Below are 23,936 nucleotides of genomic sequence, written 5' to 3'. Positions count from 1 at the left end.
TCCCCAGTTGTGAGCAGACCTGTTTCATCAGGGCGGATACAAAAGGTGTGCCCTGATCGGTTAGAATCTCCCGGGGAAATCCTACCCGAGAGAACACTGAGATGAGGGCTTTAGCTATGTTCTGGGTAGTCGGTTGTCGCAGGGGTAACGCCTCCGGGAAGCGAGTGGCATAGTCCACGAGGACTAGGGCATAGCGACAACCGCTACGAGAGGGTAACAAGGGGCCTATAATGTCCATCCCTACTCTGCTAAATGGGACATCAATGATAGGGAGAGGCAACAAGGGCACCCTAGGGGGTCGAAATCTACTGTTTTTTTGGCATACCGGGCATTCCCTGCAGTATGTTTTCACTTGTTGGTGGACCCCGGGCCAGTAGAATCTTTCCAGAATGGTTTGGCTGGTTTTTACGTCGCCAAAATGTCCGCCCAAGAGATGGCTATGGGCGAGAAACAAGACCTTGTCACGGAAAGGGCCGGGAATCAGTAGTTGAGGCTTTTGTTGTGCCCCTCCCTTACGGTACAACAACCCCTTTTTTTTGTAAAAGTAGGGACCTACGGTAAGTGGGTCTTCTTGCTCTAACGCAGTAGCCCATGCTTCCTGTAGAACGGGATCCTCTTGTTGAGCCGCTCGGAATTCTTGGTCTATCTGCCAGGGATGTTCGTCTGGGATAGCTGGGAAGACGTCTACATAGTCTCTTTTCTCTTTTTTCTTCTGTGCTTTGGTTTTCGGGAGTTTGGGTTGGGTTAGGGGCGAGGAGAGCCCCTGAGGGAAGGGGGCTTCTTCCCACCAAGTGTTTAGGGCATCAGTTGTGTCCTGGAGTAGACCGAGCAGACCGGGATAGTCGCTCCCCAAGATGGCTTCTTCTGGAAGGGAGGGAACGAGACCTACTGTGAGGGTGGTTCTCGGATCCTTGGGATGTTGGACCTGGACTTGGGTGGTCGGATATTTCTTCGTGTCGCCGTGAACACATTGAATGGCAACCATCCCTGAGGGGGGGTCGACAGGGCTCTGCATGACCTGGGGCCTGAGAACACTCTGTCTACACCCAGAGTCTGCCAGAGCGGTGAGAGTTTGTCCGTTTATTGTCACTGGACGATGGAACGAGGGCGGTCCGGTACTGGGAACGGAACAAACATAGTTTCGGGCCATACCAATCTCCATGGGTTCTTCCTTGTGGGGGCACGTTCGAGCGATATGTCCAAAACCCCCACAACCGTAACATTGAGGTCCCGGGTTGGTAGGACGTAGGGGTATCGGGGAAGGCATCAGGGAAGGCATCAGAGGGGTTAGTACGGGTCTTTTGGGTAGAAGAGGGCGGAGAGGTCTGATCCCTGTAGCGGGAGGGTGTCTCTGGGGATGGTCCTCTTTGACTCGTAGGTTCTCTTGGGCCCGACTGTATGCGCTTGCTATTTCTACCGCTGTGTCCAGAGAGAGACGGGCATGCTCACGTACCCACCGCTGGGTGCTGGGATGGAGAGAGGACAGGAATTGTTCTAAATGTATTTTCTCTAATATCTCCTCTTTAGTGGCTGTCTCCGGTTTCAGCCATCGCGCGGTCAGGTCCTTGATCCGAAACGATAAGGCTCGGGGAGTTTCCTGTGGTCGTTCCTTGACCTGTCGTAGCTTCACCCGGTAGGTCTCGGCATCAATGCCCAATCTTTCCAATATACAGGTTTTGATGTCCGCATACGGAGTGGTGCCTTGAACGTTCGCTTGCTGATATGCTGCCTGTAATTCGCCAGTGAGTAAGGGCCCTAGGTAATGTCCCCAACGGTCTATAGGCCATGAGGCGGCCTGGGCTAACCGTTCAAAGTTAGTGAAGAAGAAATCCGGGTCTTCCCCCGGTACGAACTTTTGGAGGACCACCGAAGGTAGGGAGGCTGTTGGTCTCTGTTGCTCCAAAACCGTGGTCAGTTTACCCAGTGCCTGTTCGTGGGTGTTTCCCTGGCCTTTTAGGACGTCATGGAGCTGCCCTCGGTCGTCTTCGGCAGTTTTTAGGAAGCGCTCCATCAGGTTCCCGAGTTGTTCTTGGGAGGCAGCCATCCTCTGCATTACGGCCTCCATGTCTCCAGCGGATCCCACTTCTGACACCACCTGTGGTCGTGGGGGTGTGGCGGGCTGGAATACCAGACGAGGAGGCCAGATATAGTGGGCTATAGTGCGTTTCTTTAATATATACAAGTTCCAGTATAGGGTTGAGAGTCACGGGAAATGGGGTGATGGTTCTCGTCTCGGTCGTCGCTGTCGCTGCTTCTGGTACGCTCCCTTCTCTTGGCGCTCTTCGGTGGTGGTAGACCGGGATAGGTGTTCCTCGGAGGACCGAAAGAGATACAAACAGAGGAGCCGTCAGTCCTGCAGGGACTCTGCGAAAGACACCGTCCCCCGAGACCCACAATGTGATGAAGAGGAAACGGGCCATGAGGGGGGGGGTTAAGAAACGGGTCGAGGAGGGAAAGGGCAAGACTTAGTGCTGGAAAGGGTGCTCTGAAAGGGTTGTGAGAAAACAGGACTTATATAGTGTAAACAGTGCTGTATAGTATTTACAAGGTGGTTGAACGTGACTGTAGAAGTGAGGGAGTTTATATACAAGGGGGGCTTCTATGGTCTTACACAGCGTAACTAATGAACTAGAATATGGGGGAAGGTACTCACACGCTCCGCCGTAACTCTCCTTTGAGTTACGGCCGCTCTTCAGCTACCTCCGGAGGACTCCACCAGTCTTCCGACCATTCCTCGAGGTCCCCACTTCCGTCTTCTCCTTCCTCCGTATCGCCAGTTGAGAGTTCCTGCCACGATCTTCCGACTCCTTCCTTCGTCTCAATTCCGCCTTTTCTGTTGTCGTCCACCTGGGAGGGGGAGGGACTTCCGGGGTACCGGTCGAATCCTTCCGGTCTGTTGTCACATCGGATTGGACCCTGTAAGAGAGAGAAGGGCGGGGTCTTCGTTGTCACGGACTCTTTGGCGATCATGTTGGTTGGCGTGTCCGGGAAGGGAGAACTCCGAAAAGGAGGTAATCCGGGTGGTACACGGGAGAGTTTGGGGTTCGGGGAAAAGGGTCCCTCACAAAATGACAATGCCTTTTATTTAAATTTTGGTTTTTAAAACATACATAAAAGGCATTGTCATTTACAATGCCAATAGCTTAAACTCGCGTAAATGCTAGACCTATTGCATTGCAAACGCTTGTTGCGTTTATTTTCGTTTATGTCCGACTATACATATTTTTGTTCACATAATAAATCACTTATCCTCATGTCTTTGCATATAATTTTCATTAGAATTCCTGCCTTTGATTCATAACATCTTCTAATTAACATAGTATTTGTTTCCGTGTTTCATTATCATTCTTGTTTTTATTTTTGTTCAACTGATGTGTTTCAAAGTTTTAGCAGTAAACTGCCACATGGGCATTCTCCATTTGACACTCTTGTCCTGTTTAGGATGCAGTTTTTTAGACCTTGCCTACCACCACACAGCTGTTAATTCTTCTTGGCCATACCAAGAACTTACAAGGGCTTATTGGGTGCGTTTGTCACTCATTTGCTTGCTTCTTATTTGTTTGCATTTCTAACTCTATTTGTGTTTGTTCCTCTTGCTCCAGCGTAAAGGGCAAATTTACATATTCTCCCTATGTCACAGACTCGTCATCACAACAACTCGTTCATACACTCATTCATTGTTGGGGCCCATAACACCAACACGCACTCGTCTCATTCGAATCCTGCACACAGGAGAAAATCGCTGGACATTTGGGTACCTTATTACCTATCAGGATTATATTTCTTTACATTATATACATTATATACATTTGCACCTATAGAATCCTGACTTGAACATCAAGGCACTCCACCACTTGGTCGATGGACCAATTAGTTGGACTGGTTGATGGTGAATTAGAACCAGCTAAAACACAATCAAAGCCTAGGAAACATTTGATTAATTTCTGTGCTCAATTAAATAATCACAAACTCATTTCTTATTAATCCAGATTTGTTTATCTAATAATAATTTGCTCTGCATTAGCATTTAAGCACTACAGATCATAACATAAATTCGTTTTTTTTCAAGGAAAATTGAACCTTTGGTAAACAATCATAGGTTTAGAAAATGCATTCAATAGTTACCAAATCTCAAATGTTGGCTACCCTCCGATCACACAAAGAAATATCCTAATTCTCTGCTACAATCTCCGGGATAAAGTGTCCGACCCACAGCAATAATCAAACCATCAGATGAGATAACTTCCTGAAAATCAAAGAAACCCAAGGTAACCCATGGAATTCTTAATCAGCTCAACGTAGACCCAACGCCATGGAAGATCAGCCCAAATGAACCACCCTCCTTTGGCGGATGAGGGTATTTTATACCCTTTTACCTCTTACTTCAGATCAACATGCAACAATTTAGGGGTAGGGAAATGTTCTGATTGGCCAGTCCGGGGTCAACTTGTAATTTCTCAAAGGCTTCCCAGGACCAACTGGTTTTCCAGGAGACTTGGCATAGCAAAGCGCAAAATGAACATTATCCATTCGGTTCACAGGCGAAAGTTCAGAAAGTAACGTTTGAATAACAAGCAAGCATCCTTATACAGGTCCTCCATTGTCCCCTTGGTGGTTCACACCGTTCATCACTTGGCAACCCTCCATGCTCCTATCCTTGACGAGGAACACGATGTCGCAGAGGCTGGGGTCACTTTGAGATCTCCAGAGCCATCCGATTCTACGCAGAAGTCATCGTGCTCACATGACGGCGGCTTCATAGGACCTCCATGTTAAGTACTGCGGCCTAGTAGGCCCGAATGCCAACTTAAGCTAAAACAGACATAACAGTAATTAAAATATAGAAATGAAGATTCTAAGGTTTATTCCCACTCTAATCCCAATGTATATTAGTATTCACCTAGCTTGTAGAAACATTTAAAACAATAATACTCGCCATTCTGCAGTTCTGAAAAGCACAAACCATCACAAAAGCAATATAAATCATGCAATTTTCTAGTTCACCACAATCTAAAGTTAGTTTGCCTACCATAGTTAATTACTTTAGTATTCTGCGATGTAGTTTGCATTTTAGTCCAAAGTGTATCTTGTGTTTATCAATGTGTAAAGGTTGGTTAGTAATGCCTCACTTCAAGCTAATTAGTATGAGTTAAATTTTTAGAATGATTATGTAATTAATTTCATGCAAAATAGAGGAGGTAAACACATTTGTTTTACCTGCTCCATCACTCTCTTGTAACATAGCCTTTTTAAGATCCTTTTCATTGGCTGACTTGAATCCTTCCTCTTTCAGGGAACTTCTTTTTTCTTTCAGCACTCCGTGAGAGTGCACCTGTTTTCTGGCTCTCTTACACACTGTTCCTCCCGACCCCTTCTTCTTGTGTTGCTCCCTTAGTCCTCTTCTAAGCTTGTACATTTTCTTCCCCACCTAGCCTAGCTTTTATTTTTGAAGGCCACCCCGTCTGGGCCCTGCCTCAATTAATCTCCTTTACTTCCTCGCCCACTCAGTGACTTAAACCTCCCACCCCTCGTCCATGCCCTCGACCCACACTCTACCCCCCCCTACTCTGATTCCAGAGTTCCTTCCAACCCTTTTTTTTGTAATTTAATGTTCCTTGTTTTTTTGTTGGGCGGGCCCTTCAGCTGCCGGGCTTCTCTGCAATGACAAAGGCACTTTTTACCCCTTTGAAATGATTTTCTAATCCTAATTTTGTCTCGGCAAATAAAAAACAATGACTCCCTTCCTAGGTGCGCGCATGCGTGGTGATGCATGTGCTCGCTTAAGTCATCACACGTGTGCGCACCTAGGGAATGATGCAACAGCCATATTTTTATTTTAAGTCCGTTACACATCCTTGGCAAAGCAACTCAAGCAAATAGACCTATTGCCATTTACAGTGTGTTTTCCTTTGCATTCCCGAACTGTATTTCTTTTATGCTAATGTTGATACGTTACTGGTAAGCTATTTATTGTTTAAGGTCATGATTTTTAGAGGAATGGTTAGGTAATATTTTCCTCAACAGTCTGTGATTTTCTTCCTACCTAACTCATTATTTAATTAATGATATGTTCCTGTCGCAACGTAAAAAATACAGTTATTTAACCAGATGACAGTTACTCTTAGTTGCAGAGGTAAAACACGTTTAAGGACATTAAATCCTCAGCATTCACTGAGTCCCTAATGTACAATTATTTTCACGTTTTGGGGATTGGGGAGTCAAGGAAGGATTTACGAGCTTTTTAGGGGTTTTTGTTTTAACAATCTTCCAAAACACTTACTGTTTATAGAGATACCCGATGTGCAAGGCTTAAATCACATGACTTATCAGCAGTTTTTTCATTAAGTGATCGTGTTAAATGTGTTTGTATTGGTTCCGGGCATTGAAACTCTATATATTTTTCTTTTTACAACCTTAAGTGCCAACTGCCCTATAAAAGCCCTGTATAAAGTTGTTTAATGGTGTGTTTACCTTAAAATGTTTGAGTTTGCTGCTTTATTTCCTTGTTAATTATTTTCCTGTGTGACTTTATTGCTCTCCCCTTCACAATAAAATGTCAAATGACTTCTTGTTTGGCATCTTACTCAGTGATAAAGGAAAAGACGTAAACGTATCCATGTAAAATAGTGTTATGTCGACCTCATCTCGAGTAGAGATCTCCTATTTTTTGTGAAAAATAAAGTCAAGTAATTATAAGTGTGCTATATGGATTTCCACTTTGAGATAGATTTGATAGGGTTTTTTTATACCAGTTATATTGTTTTCGTTTTTATTTTTTATAAATGCAGTCCTACAAAGAACCTAAAGAGCCTAACAACCTAAAAGATTAATGTTGAAAAGTCATTCAAGTATGAATCTCAGTTAAGTAAAAAATAGAAAAAAAACTAATGTTCAGGCAACCACTCAAAGCAAAAGGATGCATGGAAAAACTAACGGAGGTAAAATCCTTGCCTAAATTTTGATTGCATCGGTTTCTGTTTCAGGTCAACTGATAGTGCATAGACTGGTGAAATCAGAGACTTTCGGAAGAATTTGGTCTATTCTAAATACTGTATTCTGTTTCTCCCCCCTAGGGTGAATATTACGGGTAGATATTGACATACCCTTACAACCTTTCTTTACTGTGCAGTGTTATTACTTATTTGTCGACAGAAGCCTCCTTGATGCCTTAAAGAGTACCAATTGCTAAGACAGGATATTTCAGAGTGTGTTGAATGTACGAGCAGGGGTGTAACACAGGCCCCCGCATCCCCCGCAGTGCGGGTGGGCCCCCAAGCTCCAAGGGGCCCCCCTCAGCACTGCACTTCGGCCAGGGAGCTCCTGATAGAGTCCGGAGGGGGCCCCTTTACGTGCCTTGCAGGGGGGCCCCCTCAGTTATCGATACGCCACTGTGTACGAGAGGTACCCAGTCTTACATGACTGGGGCACAAAATAGATTGGATAAAAAGATGAAAGATAAAAAAAAAGCTTCCAGTTGAATATGAATGTGTTACACCACCCTATGACCATCACTAAATAGGAGTGCCTGCTTTCTGGAAAAATGATTCTTCGCCAATTTCAGCCTTTCTGTAGAGGACCTTGGTGCATATACCCTGGTAGCTGCCGCCCTAGACTTTTTTGCAATTGTCGCTCTAAGTAGGAAAGATATATCCAGACTTGGGTCCCCTGCACGCTACGCTCCCAGAATCAAGCTGTACTGGCTTATGAGGTGTAAAACCCCGAAACCAGTCCTAGGATGCTTGTTTATGCGCCAGAGGACCTGGCCTGGCAGTTCACATTGGACTGTTTCCATTGGGAATAGGGTCAATACTGATTTGCATATGGCTGGGTCTAAACTGGAATGGCGTGGCGTGCAAAACAACAATGGATTTAATCCAAATCTGTGATGGGAGGGTGAATGTTTGATTGTTTCAGCATGCTGTCCATCATCTGTTCTTTTTGCATTTGTCAGCATAGACCAGAGCACAACAGAAATCTGATTTAAATTTTTTTTTTCTTTTTTTAATTATACCAGCGTTCCTTCAAGTCACAATAGAAGCCTAGATTTTAGCTGCTAATGCTGCTTTCTCCTGCTCTGCTTTTCAATTTTTTGCTCTAGAATTGAATTAAGAATGGGAAAAAGCCAGAGCGCAGGATAATGTGCTGTTTCTGGGTTATAGGCTCATTCCCATTATCAAGGTCCTCCTTTTGAGTGTCGGGAATTTGAAAAAATATGTATCGAGTGGTTCTTTTTAAGAAGGTTGCAAATACGTGTAGAGAACAGGGTGTGTCCCAGTATGATGCACACATGGGCACCTGAAAATGTTTTAACAATTATATAATGGATTTCTAACCTTGTCAAAGTGACTAGTACCCACAAGATAAGTACAAAAAAGAGCTTATGGACTAGGCGTAACCGAGCTACTGTAAGATAACGTTATTCTTTCTTCTGCCTGTAGATTTGTGTTTAAGATGGGATTTACTTTAGGATAGAGGATGGCTCTCCGAATTGTATCACATTTTGTCTTCAGGGTCTGTTTAGGCATCCACCCTCTCACAGTGGGTTGTTGCAAAAAATCAGAAAACCCTCCAGTCGCCAGAAAGGTGTCAAGCTCAGAATGGGCTAAGGGTTCCCCCCTACATTCAGCCTGGTACCTATACTTCCAAGTAGGGCACCCTACCAGCATGCAGCCACAAGCCTTCCCTGATGGATTGTAGGTAACTGGAGTTAATATCTCATCCTCAACAATCAGACCTCCAATTGGTTCAGGATCAGGATTTACTATATATTCCATTAACTCACTCTAGGAGTGGTTGTCAATAGCCTGCAGCATTTTAATCAATTTGCACAGCATGCCTTCTTTGAGGAATCACAGCATTTGTATGCATTTTTGGGCACAGGGATTTATCTTCTTCCTGCTTGTATGATTGTTCCTTTTATGACTTGGAATGCTGAGTAGACATCTTATTTGAATCCTCCTGCTGAAGGTTCTAGACTGTAGTCTCTGTCACAACCACTCAAAACTGAGTGCGCCATTCCAAGAGCCACAGGGCCCTTCGCTAATTACTTCAAAAGCCTACCTTCGCACCGTAGGCTTTACAATGTAGATTGTCAATGAGCAACTGAAGGAATGTAATGAAATTGGTCTGTTTACTTGCGTTTATACTCTACATAAGGTGCTCAATAATTAATTCCATCCTGGTAAGGCCCATACTATCTATCTTTGGTCCCCTGCAGAGATATTATTGCACATTTCTTAGAATGTTTATAAATTTGCCTTCATACATTCTTAATACACCACATGTACTAAATTTTCTTAGTGATGTGGGATGAGCATATAATTTATTCACAGTAGATGTGGCATCCCTTTATACTAACCTTTACCAGGAGTTAGAATTGTCTGTGAGATTTCTTTCGAACCGATATGTGGGTGATTCTTATGAGCGCACAACAATGTTATTGGTTTTAACAATGATTATATTGGAGATCAGTTTCGGATCTTGATTTATGCCACAAGAATGGTCGCCTAGAATCGGGATGTTTCGTAAAGAAACACCATGTAATGTAATACTACATGCTTTCTAGTTGACAAAACAGTTTACAAAGTAAATCCACCCCATATGGTGAGATAGTCAGACCACACATGATTTGCAATGAAGAGGGAGAATTTCAGGGGACTGTCGGAGATATGGAAGCAAACTTTAGGTAGTGCATAAAAGGACCTCACCTTGACTGTTATAAGTGTTAAGCCATATTCAGATTATATTTTGTAAGTTCAATGTACATCCCTACATAGGGCCTGTTGCTGCTTCTATTTCCAACTTGCAAAGTGTCTCTTGTCATAAATAACGTTGTTAGTTAATTACTAAAGAGAAGCTCTGTGGGAATATAAATCTCACTTGCTTCTATAACCGAGATGCTTCGTATTTCCTTTTGGTCCAGTATGGTCATTCTGTATTTTTGTTGCCTGAACCTGAAAGACTGTACCTTACTGTGTATAAATGTTTGTATGGGATTTATGAATTAAAAAAGAGTTCAGTGAGGGGAAAGGTTTAGGGTAGGTTGCGAGGTGTGAAAGGGGGAGCCCTCTAGCCAGAGAGGAGAAAAGGTATTCTGGGATTGTTGAGTAGTGATGGTAGGAAAACCAATAGGATGCGATTCAGGGAGCACAACAGTGAGGGTAACAGGTCGTTCTGTATAGCGATTAGTTTTCATCTCTTTGTGGAGCTCGGGAAGAGACTTGGCTTGCTAGATTTGGACTAGTATGATGATCCAAATTCTGGTTGGGATGCAGAAGAAGAATTGGCCTATTGTGCTTTCCTTGCTTCAATGTTATAATTTTTAACCTGGAGTTTCACCTATTGCCTTGATCTTGGTAGTGAGGAAATGTAGACTATTAGCATTAGTGGTCTTGTAGATGATACAGGCGCTTTTGAATGGGATGCTTCCTTGTTAGGGGCTGTTTTAGTGTATGGGTAGTTCTGTGGATGTAGTAAAGGCTATTGTATTGACGAGATTGACTATTGCATAAAGGATGCTCTATAGTGGCTTTAGATTGGTCTCTGGGACACTGCAGCAAGGCATTGCCATCATAGAGGTAGAACAGTACCAGTGACTAGGTCTGTCAGCAAGAGCATCAGCATGTGGTGCAAGATGAGTTGGTGCGGGGCATTCTTTACGTCGTGTATGTTGTGGATCCACAAACGGAGGTTAAAGGTGATGTTTAATTCGAAGTAATTTCCAGATTTAAAGATTTAAGAGAAACTATATCAACTTACCTTTGATAACCATTCTGTTTGTATCTTGCTCTCATTTGTGAAGCACACAAAGTAAATCTTTTTCGAATACAATTTAATGAAGGGTCATCCATGCTTGGATTGTGGCGAGGGAGGTTTTTAGATGCTTATGCCTTGACCAGATGAGATTCTGAGGTACATCTGGGTGTCTTCTGGCTATTAAGGTTTGTGTCATGTAGCAGAACACCCAATGAAGGTTGGTGAGGAAAGAACTGAGCCTTTAAGGAAATGGTTTGGAATTAGCAGGATTCCACCTTGAGCAACTGGGTTCTGTTTTCAGGCAAGTGGTGAGCCACTACTGGACAACTCTATCAAAGTCAATGGTGTTTCTACCCTATTCATCTTTTGAACTTTGGGCCCCCTTACTGAAACATATTTGCCTAATGTAAATTTGAAGGGATGACACAACCCCACCTTGGTGCTATTTTTTTGAAACTACTCATTGTAGTAGGCAGAGGAATCGCACTTTTGGGTCAAATCTTATGTCCTTTTGGGATCCAGTGGGCATCATATGGAACCAGTGAGCCATGACGTATAGTACTTTCACTTCATCTGCAGAAGCAATAGTGCTACAATGTGCAACAGCCTCTGCTTTCCCATCATGAGTAATATGCCCCATTAGAATATTGCATTTTCGATATCGCCAATACTTAAACAGCATAGTCACTAGGGAGGAAGATTAATACTTGAAATCCCTTTTTATGTCAGAAGTGTGACAAAAACATGCCTTCACCATTGAGAGATCCTTCTTAATCAGAAACCCTACGATTTAAAATCCAGGAACATGTAGTAGAGAACCTGCTTCAGGCAATTGTAGAAGTGCAGATTTGCAAATTACCTAAGGTCACACAAGAACTACAAGTAAGGCAGCTTTAATAAGGAACCATCAAAAAGCAGCCAATAGCAGATATCTGCTAACCATCTCAGTTAGGGCTTGTTGGAGTTTCATGTAGAGCAAGAATACAAACAAATAACTATGATGTGAGGAACGTGTAGCACCGTCGCTAAAGAAACTAAACAAGCGGACATTACATTTCACAAAGGCATTAATATTAACCCTGTTACATTATACAGCAACACCGCTTGAATTTTAGTCAGTCAGGTTTGTGCCCAGCCCACTGCCCTGTGAGTGGCAATCAGCTACTACCCTATGTTGGACAATGTATTCATTGTAGCCTACTTAAAACTGCTTTTGCACATTCCTCACTGAGGGGGAAATCAAGTTAACAGTCAGTCTTATATTATTTCATAACCATTCAGTGTTGGGTGCAAAAGTCTGCCCTTTACGTTGTTGCTGCTTAACATCTTCATGAAACCCTTGATGCTGCTATTTCGACCCTGAGGTATATGCATTATTTTACATGGATTAAATACTGCAGCATCTAGTTGTAGTGTTCAGTAGAGCACTTCACGTGCAACAGTTAGAATGCAATATTCTAGTGGAGTAAAACAACCCGTTATTTAGGTATTTCTTGAAGATGTGAGTCAATGAGAATTTTTGGGAAGATTCTTGGTACTTAACAAGGGAAGGTGCACTTCATATGTTTTCATTTTCAGGCCTTCTTTACCAGACAGCACAAGCTGTCAAGTTGGAAAGGCCTATGGTGGGCTTACCAAGAAATTTCAGTGGGTGTTTAGTCCTCCCTTTCCATACTATTGGTTGGCTTAGTCACTCATCTTTGCCTGCTTCTTATTTAGTGGCTTTCCCTGTCCTTCGTATTTACCCCTCCTCTTGAGATTAGCTTCTTTATCATTCTTTTCCTTGACTGACTTGTTTTCTTCCTTTTAGGGAACTTCATTAGGTCTCGCCTGACCCAGCGCATGCGCTGGTCTGGCGAGACTTATTGAGAGGGCTCCAAAAAGTGCTACCAGGCCAGCCTAGTGCCACAGTGCATGTGCGCGGTTGCGTGCGCCACGCTTTACCGTGATTACTTTCACTTTAGCGGCCGCACGGCCGCTTTGATGTTTGATGTGATCTCGATCGCGAACACTTTCACTTTTGCGGTCGCTTTGCATAGCCAATAGGTCTCGCTTTTGAGACCCTATAAGTGTTTAGTTATGCAACTGTTGCATGGCTAAACACTTATAAGGTCCCAAAGGCGAGACCTATTGGCTATGCCAATGCTTGTTTTTCTTTGTTCATGCACTTCATGAGAGCACATGTATTTTTTTTCAGCTCCCTCGTGCTCTTTTTCTCACTCTAAAATCCGTCCCTGATTTCCCCGAGTGCTCCTCCTCCTCTGCCAACCCCCCAGACTCCTGGTGCCTGCGCTCCATATTGCTCTGTCCATGTGCTTTACCCACCACTGCCATGTTACGATCTCCCTTGATTGCAGCCTGACCCCGTCCTTCCTTGGGTATGTTTTTTAATTTAACCCCTATCTCCTGCACTCCCCGTTGCTTAGCTCTTTCATAGATGCAGTTCTGTTTAAGAAAAAAAAATATTATATTTGTGTGTGTGCATGCTTATGTATGTATTTTATTTCTTACATTTTTTTGAGGGACCAGGCAGCAAATTGCTGCCAAACCTCTTTTGCGCATGTAAGATTTCTCCTTCTTTTTTTTTTTTTTTTTTTTTTAGTTAAAGAGGTTTATTGAAGATAATCATACAAACAAAAGTTTGTATATAACAGTTATTCATCAATGTACAAATACAAGAAAAAGTAATGAAGAATAATAATGTTATACAATAACCGCTGGGGAAAAAAATAATAATATAATTACAATCAAAGGTTCACAAGATTGTCACATTTGATGAAATAGACAGTATTGTATGGAAGTTCTTTTTTTTTTAGTAGACCGCTTTACGGGCATTTGCCTTAATAGATCCGGCGAAAAGAAAATGGAAACCACGTCATTATGTGCTAACATCCGCAGAGCTACTGAATGACGCAACCGCCAACAGCAGCTGCTTCATTCACTGTCTTTTTCTCCCCCCTCAATGCTGTCAGCATTGCTGAAAAAGCAATGGTAAAGTCAGTAGGCCCAAAGGCGATACATTTTAGCTTTGCCAATGCTTGTTGTAGGTCTGGCTTAGGACAGCTGTGGTTTTAACATGTGTGATCAATAGGGAAAGAGCTTTAAGAAGCACTTCAGAGAGAGGGGCTTTTGTTTTGTCCACATGTTGATTGCCTTGAGTACAGCCTTTCATTAGGCAGAAGTTGAGTGCTTCCACTGAGTACAAGTGCTTATATTGCACATTTTGCCATGTGGAAATGCTTATGCTCAGGACTGGGTTGCTTATGGTGGCAAACCAGTGATCAGGGTTATAGGCCTTGCCCTGTTTATTATAAAAGATTGTGACAAAAACAATAGATCTGTCTTATTTATTGTGAAAAGTATATGTTGAAGTCAATCTTCATTTAAGGGTGGATTGTTATTCCACCGTGCTAAAGCCTATATAGAAGCGTTTTGTTTTTTTGTGGTTATTGTTTTTTTTTTTTTTTTTACATTAAATAACACAAAGTTCCAATGCAGAACATGATTTTGGTGTTGGTTACTCTGCCAAACCATACAGGCAAAAAACTTGCACGATGATCCTTGTTGAACCCCAATCCTGACTTACTTATTGTGAAAAGCATATGTTGAAGGTGATAGGCTTTTAAAGGGCAGATTGTTATTATACTTGTTATTATACGTTGTCCGGTATTTTGTTACTTAGAATCTCGCAGATTAGAATATTAAACGGGGGCTTTGGTGCTGGTGACCCCCTCTAGCAGATCATAGGGGCTCAAAATGTGTGTTTTCAGAATCCTTGTTAGAGTCCTTTAGAAGTAGTTTTAAATTGTTTTCCCAATTGTTATTTTGTACATATATGAAAATTTAAGGCTGTATTCCTGATGGTTGCCTGATGGGAACTCTGATGTAGAAAGGTGGAGTTGGTTATGGTGACAAGCCCATGATAAAAGCTTTAGACATGGATCATTGGTGTAACGAAAACCGAGGGGGCCTCCCTGCAAGGCACCTGGAGGGGCCCCCTCTGGGCTCAATCGGGAGCTCTGCAGCCAGAGTGCTGATCTAAGGGGGCTGCCTGGAGCTTGGGGCTCCCCCGCGCTGCGGTGGCCTGTGTTACACCCCTGACATGGATGGCTCATTGGGAAAAGGTATGTCAGACGCCATAGGCATGATCTGTTTAGTATAAAAATGTATAGCTAAGGCAGTAAGTCTGACTAATATCTTGTGAAAATGATATGTTAAAGTAAAAAGGCATTTAAGAGTGGATTATTACTGCACTGTGACTGTTTGTTGCCTGAAGTCTTACAGATTAACGTAGTAGACAATGGTTTTCGGGTTGACTACCATATCTGCCAAAACCTTGGTTGGAGATGTTTTCTTTGATGATCCTTATTAAACCTTCCTAAGTGGGGTAGTATACTTTTTGCCAACTGTAATTGTGTTCATGTTTGTAACTCCATGCATGTCTACTTTGTTTTTTGCCTTGTGGTAAAACGTATGCACGATACAGTAGACCAAAGTTGGTTATGGTGATAAGCCAATGAGAAAGGCTAGAGGTCAGATTGGCTCATTAGGAAGTTATGTCAGATGCTGTAGGTCTGATGTTTTTATTATAATAAGTAAGGCAAAATTAGTAGGTCAGACACCTTTATTATGAAAAACATATTTCAGAGCAAGGAACTTTTAAATTCGACTTGTTATAACACCCTTCTAAAGCCTGCAGACAATTTGTTAAATGGAATCGCACACATTACTATCTGTCCTTTGTGCATTTAAGTTTGTGCAGGGCCACTGGCACATGTATCTTAACATATGGCTTTATTCTAAAACATACCCTAACTCAAAAGTCAATTTCTAGGTATTTGCATAGTTTATCGTTGTTGTGCCACTCCGGGATGACCAACACAATACTTCTAAACCTAGCTGCCATTTCGGAACTTTAAAACAATGACACTCTGTAAATACCTTTACAAGAGGGCTGCCTGCTCTTTTTTGTTTGCTCAATTTAATATTTTATGCAAGCATCTGCCCGGCACTTTTAGTTTGTGGCATATTTTCTTTTATTTTAATTCATCTTTAGTAGGCTTGTTGAATTTGAGTGTGTGTTTTACTGTCTACAAACACAAATAGACCTGTCTTGCTTTGAACAATAAATTGTTTTGTGAAAACAACCGATGAGTTTTATAAAGAGTTAAAAAATTCCTCACAAGGTAAGCTCACTCCACTGACCTGTTAGTCCAATTGTTCAATTTCAAATAAAACGTCAATACACCACATGTCATAAACAAATCCAATAATTATTGGTTGCTACCGTGAGGTACTTTCTAACCTTTCTCACCTTTTTTTCACAATTTTTTGTGGTTACCAATAATAATTGGATTTGTTTATGACTTGTGGTGTATTGACCTTTTATTTGAAATTGAACAATTGGACTAACAGGTCAGTGGCAGTGAGCCTACCCTGTGAGGAAGTTTTCAAGTGTTTATAAAACTCCTCGGTTGCTTTCACAAAACAATTTATTGTACAAAGCAAGTCAGGTCTATTTGTGTTTATAGACTGTTGAGTGGGGGTGACCTGACTGTGTACTCCCTGGTGCTCCTTGTGTGTTTTACTGTAACAGGTAAGTAGGTAAATGCAAGAATGAGTCAGCGGGTGGATGAATGAATGAATGGATGCCTGAGTGCAAGGATGAGTGATGTGTAGGCGATGACTTAAATTCACCATTAACTGAAGATGAATTTTCAGTCGTAAGCCACAACTATTAGCATTGCATTTGCGTATTTTTGGTATCCTATGTATTTCTGAGATTTTTCTCTCTGGCGAATTTGGCAATGTGAATTGTAGGTTCAGTTAATAGAGATGCTTGATTTTTGTTTTGGCTCTACACAGTACCTTTATTTTGTAAAGAGTGTTGTATTCTGCTTTGAAGCTCAATTTATCTGACTTTTAAAGAACTTTTTATGTAGTGTGAACAATAAGGAGTATATGTATTGTCCTCTCATTTCAGCATTCATTAGTCTAACATTAATTGCAGCCAAGATGGAGGTCCTGTTATTGGGGCCATGAAATAGTAAAGCATATATCCTTCCTTGGTTAACTGTACTTTCCCAATTTCTGGAAAACTGCTCTTATATAAAATAAAAAAAATCTAAACACTTAATGATCTGGATGATCTCACTACTAGATCCTATATTTAAATAGTGGTCCAGTGGGACGTTTGCAGCCTCGTTCAGTTGAAGCAAGCATTGCTCTTCAGTCTTCCTGAACCTCACAAGATAGAAATGGGAGCCCAGATTAATGCTAAACTGACTGTGTCTGGGCCTGTCCTCCTGTGAGATTTAACATTGACAGATGTTGCAAAATGGCAGTTTATTTAGGCCTGGTACTCTGGAAAATTAGATTTCATGCTGCCAGTCAGAAGTAGTGTAAAATTATATTTTAAAGCCCTATGCTGGATCTTCAACTGTGTCTTTAGGTCGGCTCCACCACATTTAATGGAGAAGATCTACCACATCCCAAAACATCATATTAGATCTAGCATCCCCTATATTTTCAAATACCTCAATGTTGATTGACAAGGAGACACGACATGAAGTTGGCAGTCCGTGGTCCTCAATTTAGGATTGTTTTGCATGAATAGATTCATGCCATTGTTATTTTTGTCCAGTTTAGAAAAGTTCCTAAGCTATTCTTTTTGTCAGACATACTATTTTACTTTTTTTGTACCCGCATACTCTATCTTCTTTGAGCTGTTATCTCTGGTACACCGTACAAATCCTAAATAAATGAGGTAATTAAAAAATATGTATAAATCACTCAAACTTGGTTGGTTAAAGTATCATGTAAGGATTATACCTGAATAGTACTTGTAATTTATTTCTTTCACTTTGGTCCTTAGCACGTTATTTCATCTTTGATGTGGAATCTTAATAAAGGATAGATTATTTCTTCTTTGATCATCTTTCTAGATTCTTTTAATTCACTCTTTAACGTCATAGGATTGCTGTGCTTCGAGCATTCAGCGACCAAGAATCTCCCTAATTTGAATTTTAGAAAAATGCAATTATTATTGCAAATCTATTTAATTTGCTGAAGTGCTTTTTATAGGTGAATTCAAATCCTAAAAAAAGCATTAGTTTGGGTTGCTGATGTTTTTAAGTTGTCAAGTGATTGTAATTTGGTATTACGGCCACATCTAAAAATCTGTTTAGTCTTTCAGAAGAATGTTTGTCAAACATGTAAAAGTTTCAAACACTTCATTAGGGTCAGTAGAAGGAGATGCCATTTCACTATTTACTTCTGCAGCTCGTCTTTATTTATTTCGAAACTGTCATGGACTGTTCACGTTCACAAACATTTATTTTATTGAAATGTATATATTTGCAAACTTAAATCCACTTCCTATTGAAATACTGTCATTTTATTCTTTACAAGACTGTTATCCGTCTTCACTCTATTTACTCCATTTCTGAAAGGCATAGGGCCCTATTCACAAAGGTAAATATAGGAGTGTATGTTTACTCATGAGTACATTTGCTACTACACCGAGGTGTAACTGTATACTATTTTTCCATTCACCATTTAAAAAGTATTGATTTACAATTGGGTGTTGAATTGCATGTCTCTACCCTTCAAATCAGAGGGTGGAGTCTCCCACAACCGATTTATTGAGCATTAAGTTACTAATAATTTTACACATGTAAGTGGAGATTTCTAACACCGTAGCAGAGATTTCACTATTGAAAAGTACAGGGGAAATGATTTATGGTTATTATTCATTCAAAAATATTTTTTCAGTGAAAATATACATGTAAATGTATTTCAAATATTTGTTTGACATAGAACTAATAAAATGTAACAGAACATTAACTATACAATTATATGTGTATTAAATGATTTTTTTAAATATATTCAATATAAATATATTTATATATAAAAATCCCTTTCTCAGTATAATTTCTTTTTCTGGTATGTGGAACGCTTTTTTACTAAAGTAATTCATTTGTTATAAATGTGTTGTTGTAAATTTTAATGTTGAAATAATTTCATTAATTCAGCATTCATTTCTGTGTTGAGCTATTTTATTTCCCAAACACCTTTATTTCCTGGAGTTTGTTGAAGTAACTGTGAGTGGCCTTGTTTGCTGCTGGTCTTACTCCAAGGCTGGGCATGAATATATTTTCTCCTGTTTCTACACCTTTAGGATTGTAGTTACTTTAGCAGTGTAGTTTGAGAATATCAATGGTCATATTCATTTGTGGGTGTGTTTTTGTGTTAGTGGAGGTGTTCGTCCCGCAACCGCTCTCATTACTGATTTTTCAGTCACTCCTTGTCCTACTCACATTCACTACTAAAACATATACATACACGTGCAGAGGTATCCGCAACCATGGCAGGGATCTTTGCACAGAAAATAATGGAATTGTGGAGGTGTAAATCTCCGGCTGCAAGTTTGTGAAAACCATTTTGTAGTATATTAGTGGTATTACAGTAGTGCTTCTTTACATTCTTCAAAATGCAGTTTGTGACTAGGCCCAATAGAATTTCTGCCCACTAATAACCACTCATTTTGTGGAATATTATTTTTTTTTTTAAATGGCATTACGTATAAAAAGTGCTGAACTTCAGTCATGCCTATTGTCCCTGTGTAGACATATAGATGTGCATCTGGTTTTTTTGTGCAAAAGTACATTTTCTGCACCATGAACAAAATGATTAAAACAAAATGCGAATACATGACTATTTATGCCTTCTTACAAAGTCCAACTTATGTGTGTTAAGTAAAGGGGTATGTGGCGGGTACTCTCCAATATTCAATGCAACTCTCTGACACTCTGATAAAGAAACGTATCCATTGAAACTGTTAAAAATATGCAACCTTTTCAACTTCCTCCTTTGACATAAACAAGATGGCTACCAAATTATTTGGTATATGGCATCTAAATAATTTTATTATTATCTCGTTGCTTGCAGGAGATCCAGCTGGAGCATGCGAGACAAGCTTTTGTTCAACGTGACAGTGATCGGACAGGAACTGTCAATGCAATGGACTTTCGTGATATAATGGTCACCATCCGGCCTCACGTGTTGACTCCGTTTGTCGAACAATGTCTAGTTGCTGTAAGTTGGAAATTCTTATCATTGACAATCACTTGTGTGGTTTATTAGGGTTCTCACTGAGAATGTCGCATTTGAACTTTTAAAACTGCAGTACCAAATTGCTGCTGCATCTTTCTTTATTCATTTTGTCTACACAGTAATCTCATACATTCAGTTGGTTTGATGCTTAGTCCAAACTAATCTGTTTAAAAACATTTTCAGCCACTTTCTGACTACAACTGTGTGCAGTTTAGGAATTGGCTGATAGTTTACAACTAGTACACGCAGTGTACGTATCAAAGGTTACACGTGTGGCGTTCAATCCAGACAGAATCTAGAATTGATTGAATTGCATGAGCAGATTCTGAGAAAGGAGAAATGAAGTATCAAAGAAAAGTGATTTATTATTGATCATTTGACATAGTAGGTTCATTGTGCACCATAAAAAAGTCTGTTTCTGCAGTCACTGGGTGACCTATATGTAGTGATAAGGAATTATTTTTGTAAGGTTTTTCCCTTGCTTGTTGTGCGTTCTTTATCTTGATGTCACACACACATTAGCTACTACAGATGACATGTTTAGACTTTAATGCACATGGAAAGGGCGTTTGACCCGACATCAGTGGCATGGTTTTCACCCAATGTTTTGCCTTCAATCAGCTGGTTTATGCTGACTTCAGGACTCTACACACTTTACCACTGCTAGCCAATGCTAAAGTGCTTGTGCTTTCTCCCTAAAACATGTGACAATTAGCTTTCACTCAATTGGCACACTTAATTTATTTAAAGTCCCTAGTAAACTGGTACTACATGTACCCATGGCATGTAAATTGAGTACTGCTAATGGGTCTGTAGCACGTTGTGCCACCCCCTTCAGTAGCTTTTTTATCATGTCTCAGGCCTGCCATTACAGCCTGTATGTGGAGTTTTTAACTGCCTTTTTGCCCTGGCAAAATAAACAATTCCCAGGCCTAACTCTTCCTTTTTAATATATATGTTGCCCCTCCGGTAGGCCATAAACCGCTCATAGGACAGGGTGCAATGAATTTAAAAAGTTGAACATGCACTTTTAATATTCACATATCATGGTAGCGAAAAACTCTTAAATTCGTTTTTCAGTACTGCAAGGCTTGCCTCTCCCATAGTATAATATTGGGTTACCTTATTGTATTTAATAAGTGATAACTTTCAGTAGGGAGCAGATCGGAATGTCGAGTTAGGTCTCTAAAAACTTGTAATTTAAATCCCTCTTTAATGTTAAAGTTTGATTTTAAGTCACAGTTCAAAAAATTCAAGTTTTAGAAAGTTGCCATTTTCTTGCCCCAGCCATTTGGTGACTGCAGCCATTATCCTGGGTCCCATGACTAGCTGTAGCTGACAAGTTGGTCTTTGTGTATTGCTCCCAGACAGTGAGACAAAGGGTGAATAGTTGTTGGCAGAATGGACCATCTCTGACTTGATAGGGGCCACAGCTGTCACCTTCCATACTTGCACATCACAAAGGCTCTGATTCAGCACACTCACAAAAGTTTCACTCTCGACTTTTTGCCCCCAGCAAAGCTGGGGTTGGGGCAGGGAGGCAGGAATTTCTAGACACCTCTGTAGGTGGAGGCCTGTAGAAGCTTCTCCCACGTCAAAGTGGGTTCCAAGTAGTGGACCTGGAGACTCAACTCTTCAATGCACCTCTGGACCAGTGGAGGACGCCGAAGGACTGCTATTGCTATGCTGCTCCACTGCTAGAAGGACTGCTATTTTGCTGTCTGAGGAAGAAGGACTGCATCTTGAACCCAAGGCCACAAGAGTGACTCCAAGGGCTAGTTGGTTGGCCTCCTAATCAGAGCCTCGGGGACAGAAAGGGCTCTAATCACCTTGAACCCTGCACCTGGACTCTGCCTGCTGTGAATCCATCCCCCCAAGTGGTGCCACCGCAATCCTGGGCCTGAAGGTGTTCTGCCAGTCCTACTGTGGTCTTTTAGCAGAACAGACGCAGTGTGACGCATCTCCTCGCAGCTCCGCATTGGAACTGCTGCTGCGTAATGGATGACCACCGCATGACCCCGCAGCTCTTCGGAATCGCCGCTGTGCGCTAGAATGCTTCAAGGACATTATAGTTACAGCCTGGTCCTTGAGCCTTTGCATGGCCCCTCCCCAACCCCAGTCCACCTTTCTCTCTTTTTGTGGCCGTGGAAGGGGCTTCCGGCAGTGTCTTTACCTGCCCAGCCACCTCAGTACATAAGCTTCCCAGTTCCTGCATGGCTGAGGGTATGATTCCATAGACCTGTGGGTTCAGTAGTCAGAGGTTGTGACAGCCACCCCCCAGCATCTGCAGCTTCCAATCTTCTTTAGTTTACCCTCTGACCATCTTGGGCATATCACTGGGCGGCATGATATGACATCACCTGCACCACTGGAGGTTTAATTACATCTAACTGCTGTGTTCTCAAGATTGAAGGGGCTACTCCCTCCCCCTCGTGACTACCCCTCTGCCAATGCCACCCAGTGACAGGCTGACTGAGGACCACATCTCCTTATTCTGCCAGGAAGTGGCAGCTGTCTAGGCCAAGGGAGCCAAAGAGAGGACGCTGGTATCAGAAGTAGGTTGTGGTTGCTATTCCCCCTTCTTCCTGAAAGATGGATGGAGGCCTTTGTCCTATCCTAGACCTGTACCCTCTCAATTTCTTCCTGAAAAAGAAGAAATTCAAAATGCTCACACTTGTTCATATCCAGTCTGCCCTGGACCCAGGAGTCTGCATTGGGCTTGCAGGACGCATGCTTCCACGTTACTGTCCTGCCTGCCTATGCGGTTCACGGTAGGCCATGAGCAATTTCAGCTCATTGTGCTCCCCTTTGGCTTTACCAGCAACCCTCGTACGTTCACTCCGCAGAGCTGCAACCACCGCCATCACGGCGGTGGTTGCAGCTCTGCGGAGATCAGGGGTGCCAGTCTTCCCCTGGTTTAACGGCTGCCTGTTAAAGGCAGGCTCACCCCCAAGCAGTCATCTCTCACCTCCAGACTACGGCAGACCTCCTGCATTTGCTGGGGTTCACTATAAATGTGACAAAGTCACACATGACACCTACCCTAATGCTCCCTTTCATTGGAGCTATTCTGGACACAGTGTAGATTCTGGCTTATCCTGCCAAACTGTGAGTCCAGGATATTCAGGTTATGATGTTTCAGCCTCTAGCCTTGATTTCTGTGACACTGACTCAGAGGCTTTTGGGTCTCATAGCCTCCTGCATCCTCCTTGTCACATGTGGTTTCTGCAGTGGGACCTTGGGTTCTAATGGGCCCAGCATCAGGAGAATCTCTCCGACATGGTCCAGATCTTGAAGGGAACTGCAAAAGATCTTCAGTGGTGGTTAACGAACTGCGTTTGGGTCAGTGGCTGACCGATCTTCAACCAGATCTGACAGAGGTGAGAGGCATAACTCCTGGATGGGGCGGCCACCTGGGAGAGGTGGAGGTCCGAGGCCTCTGGTCTCCAGCAGAATCCAGACTCCACATCAACCTACTGGAGCTTTAAGCGATCCGGCTTGTCAACCGGTTAGTACAAATTAAGTAGAACTGTTTATCTGGACAACATAAATGTCAGAATATCGGAATGGAGTTCACACCTATCATTAAAGTGTGTTGTCCTAATTCCTAGCTATCTCAGAGTGAGCCATCTTAACCCAGGGTACCAGATAGTATCTGCAATCTCAGAACATGTCCACTCTAATTCCCCAAGGAAATCGTGTAAACCGATCTACCCTTTTGTTGTTACTCGTGTCTCCCTTTGAGCATGCCTAAGAAAGATGTACATTAGCTTTTCAAATATTTATTGAAGCAACTCTATTCTTGTGTAAAAAGCATGAGCATCTGCAGTTATCAGTAAGATGAAACAAAACATTGGAACCAGCATTACAGTAATGGTGAAAAAGATAAACAGTTCAACCATTATAATATTACAGTGTGATTGTGATTATATTTAGATTTATATTCCTACCTAATACTACCTACACTATCACAGTATATCTGCCAGGTCTTTTGGGACAACCCAGCCCCCCATACCTGTGTATAATGTATCACGAAACTGATCTGGTGTAGAGTAGGCTGGATGGAG

The 23,936-nt window shown here is 41.9% G+C and overlaps 1 protein-coding gene across 1 annotated transcript in view; it reads left to right on the top strand.

Moving 5' to 3' along the window:
- Positions 1-23,936, top strand: part of SLC25A13 (solute carrier family 25 member 13) — a 772,629-nt gene that overhangs the window by 252,709 nt on the left and 495,984 nt on the right. Inside the window, exon 6 of the mRNA XM_085630870.1 lies at positions 19,705-19,851. Coding sequence (XP_085486996.1) covers positions 19,705-19,851 — 147 coding nt within the window. The remainder of the gene's footprint in view (positions 1-19,704; positions 19,852-23,936) is intronic.

Source organism: Triturus cristatus, chromosome 10 (assembly GCF_964204655.1).
Source record: "Triturus cristatus chromosome 10, aTriCri1.1, whole genome shotgun sequence".
Classification (NCBI taxonomy): Eukaryota; Metazoa; Chordata; class Amphibia; order Caudata; family Salamandridae; genus Triturus; species Triturus cristatus.
This window is presented reverse-complemented; position numbering and strand designations above follow the sequence as displayed.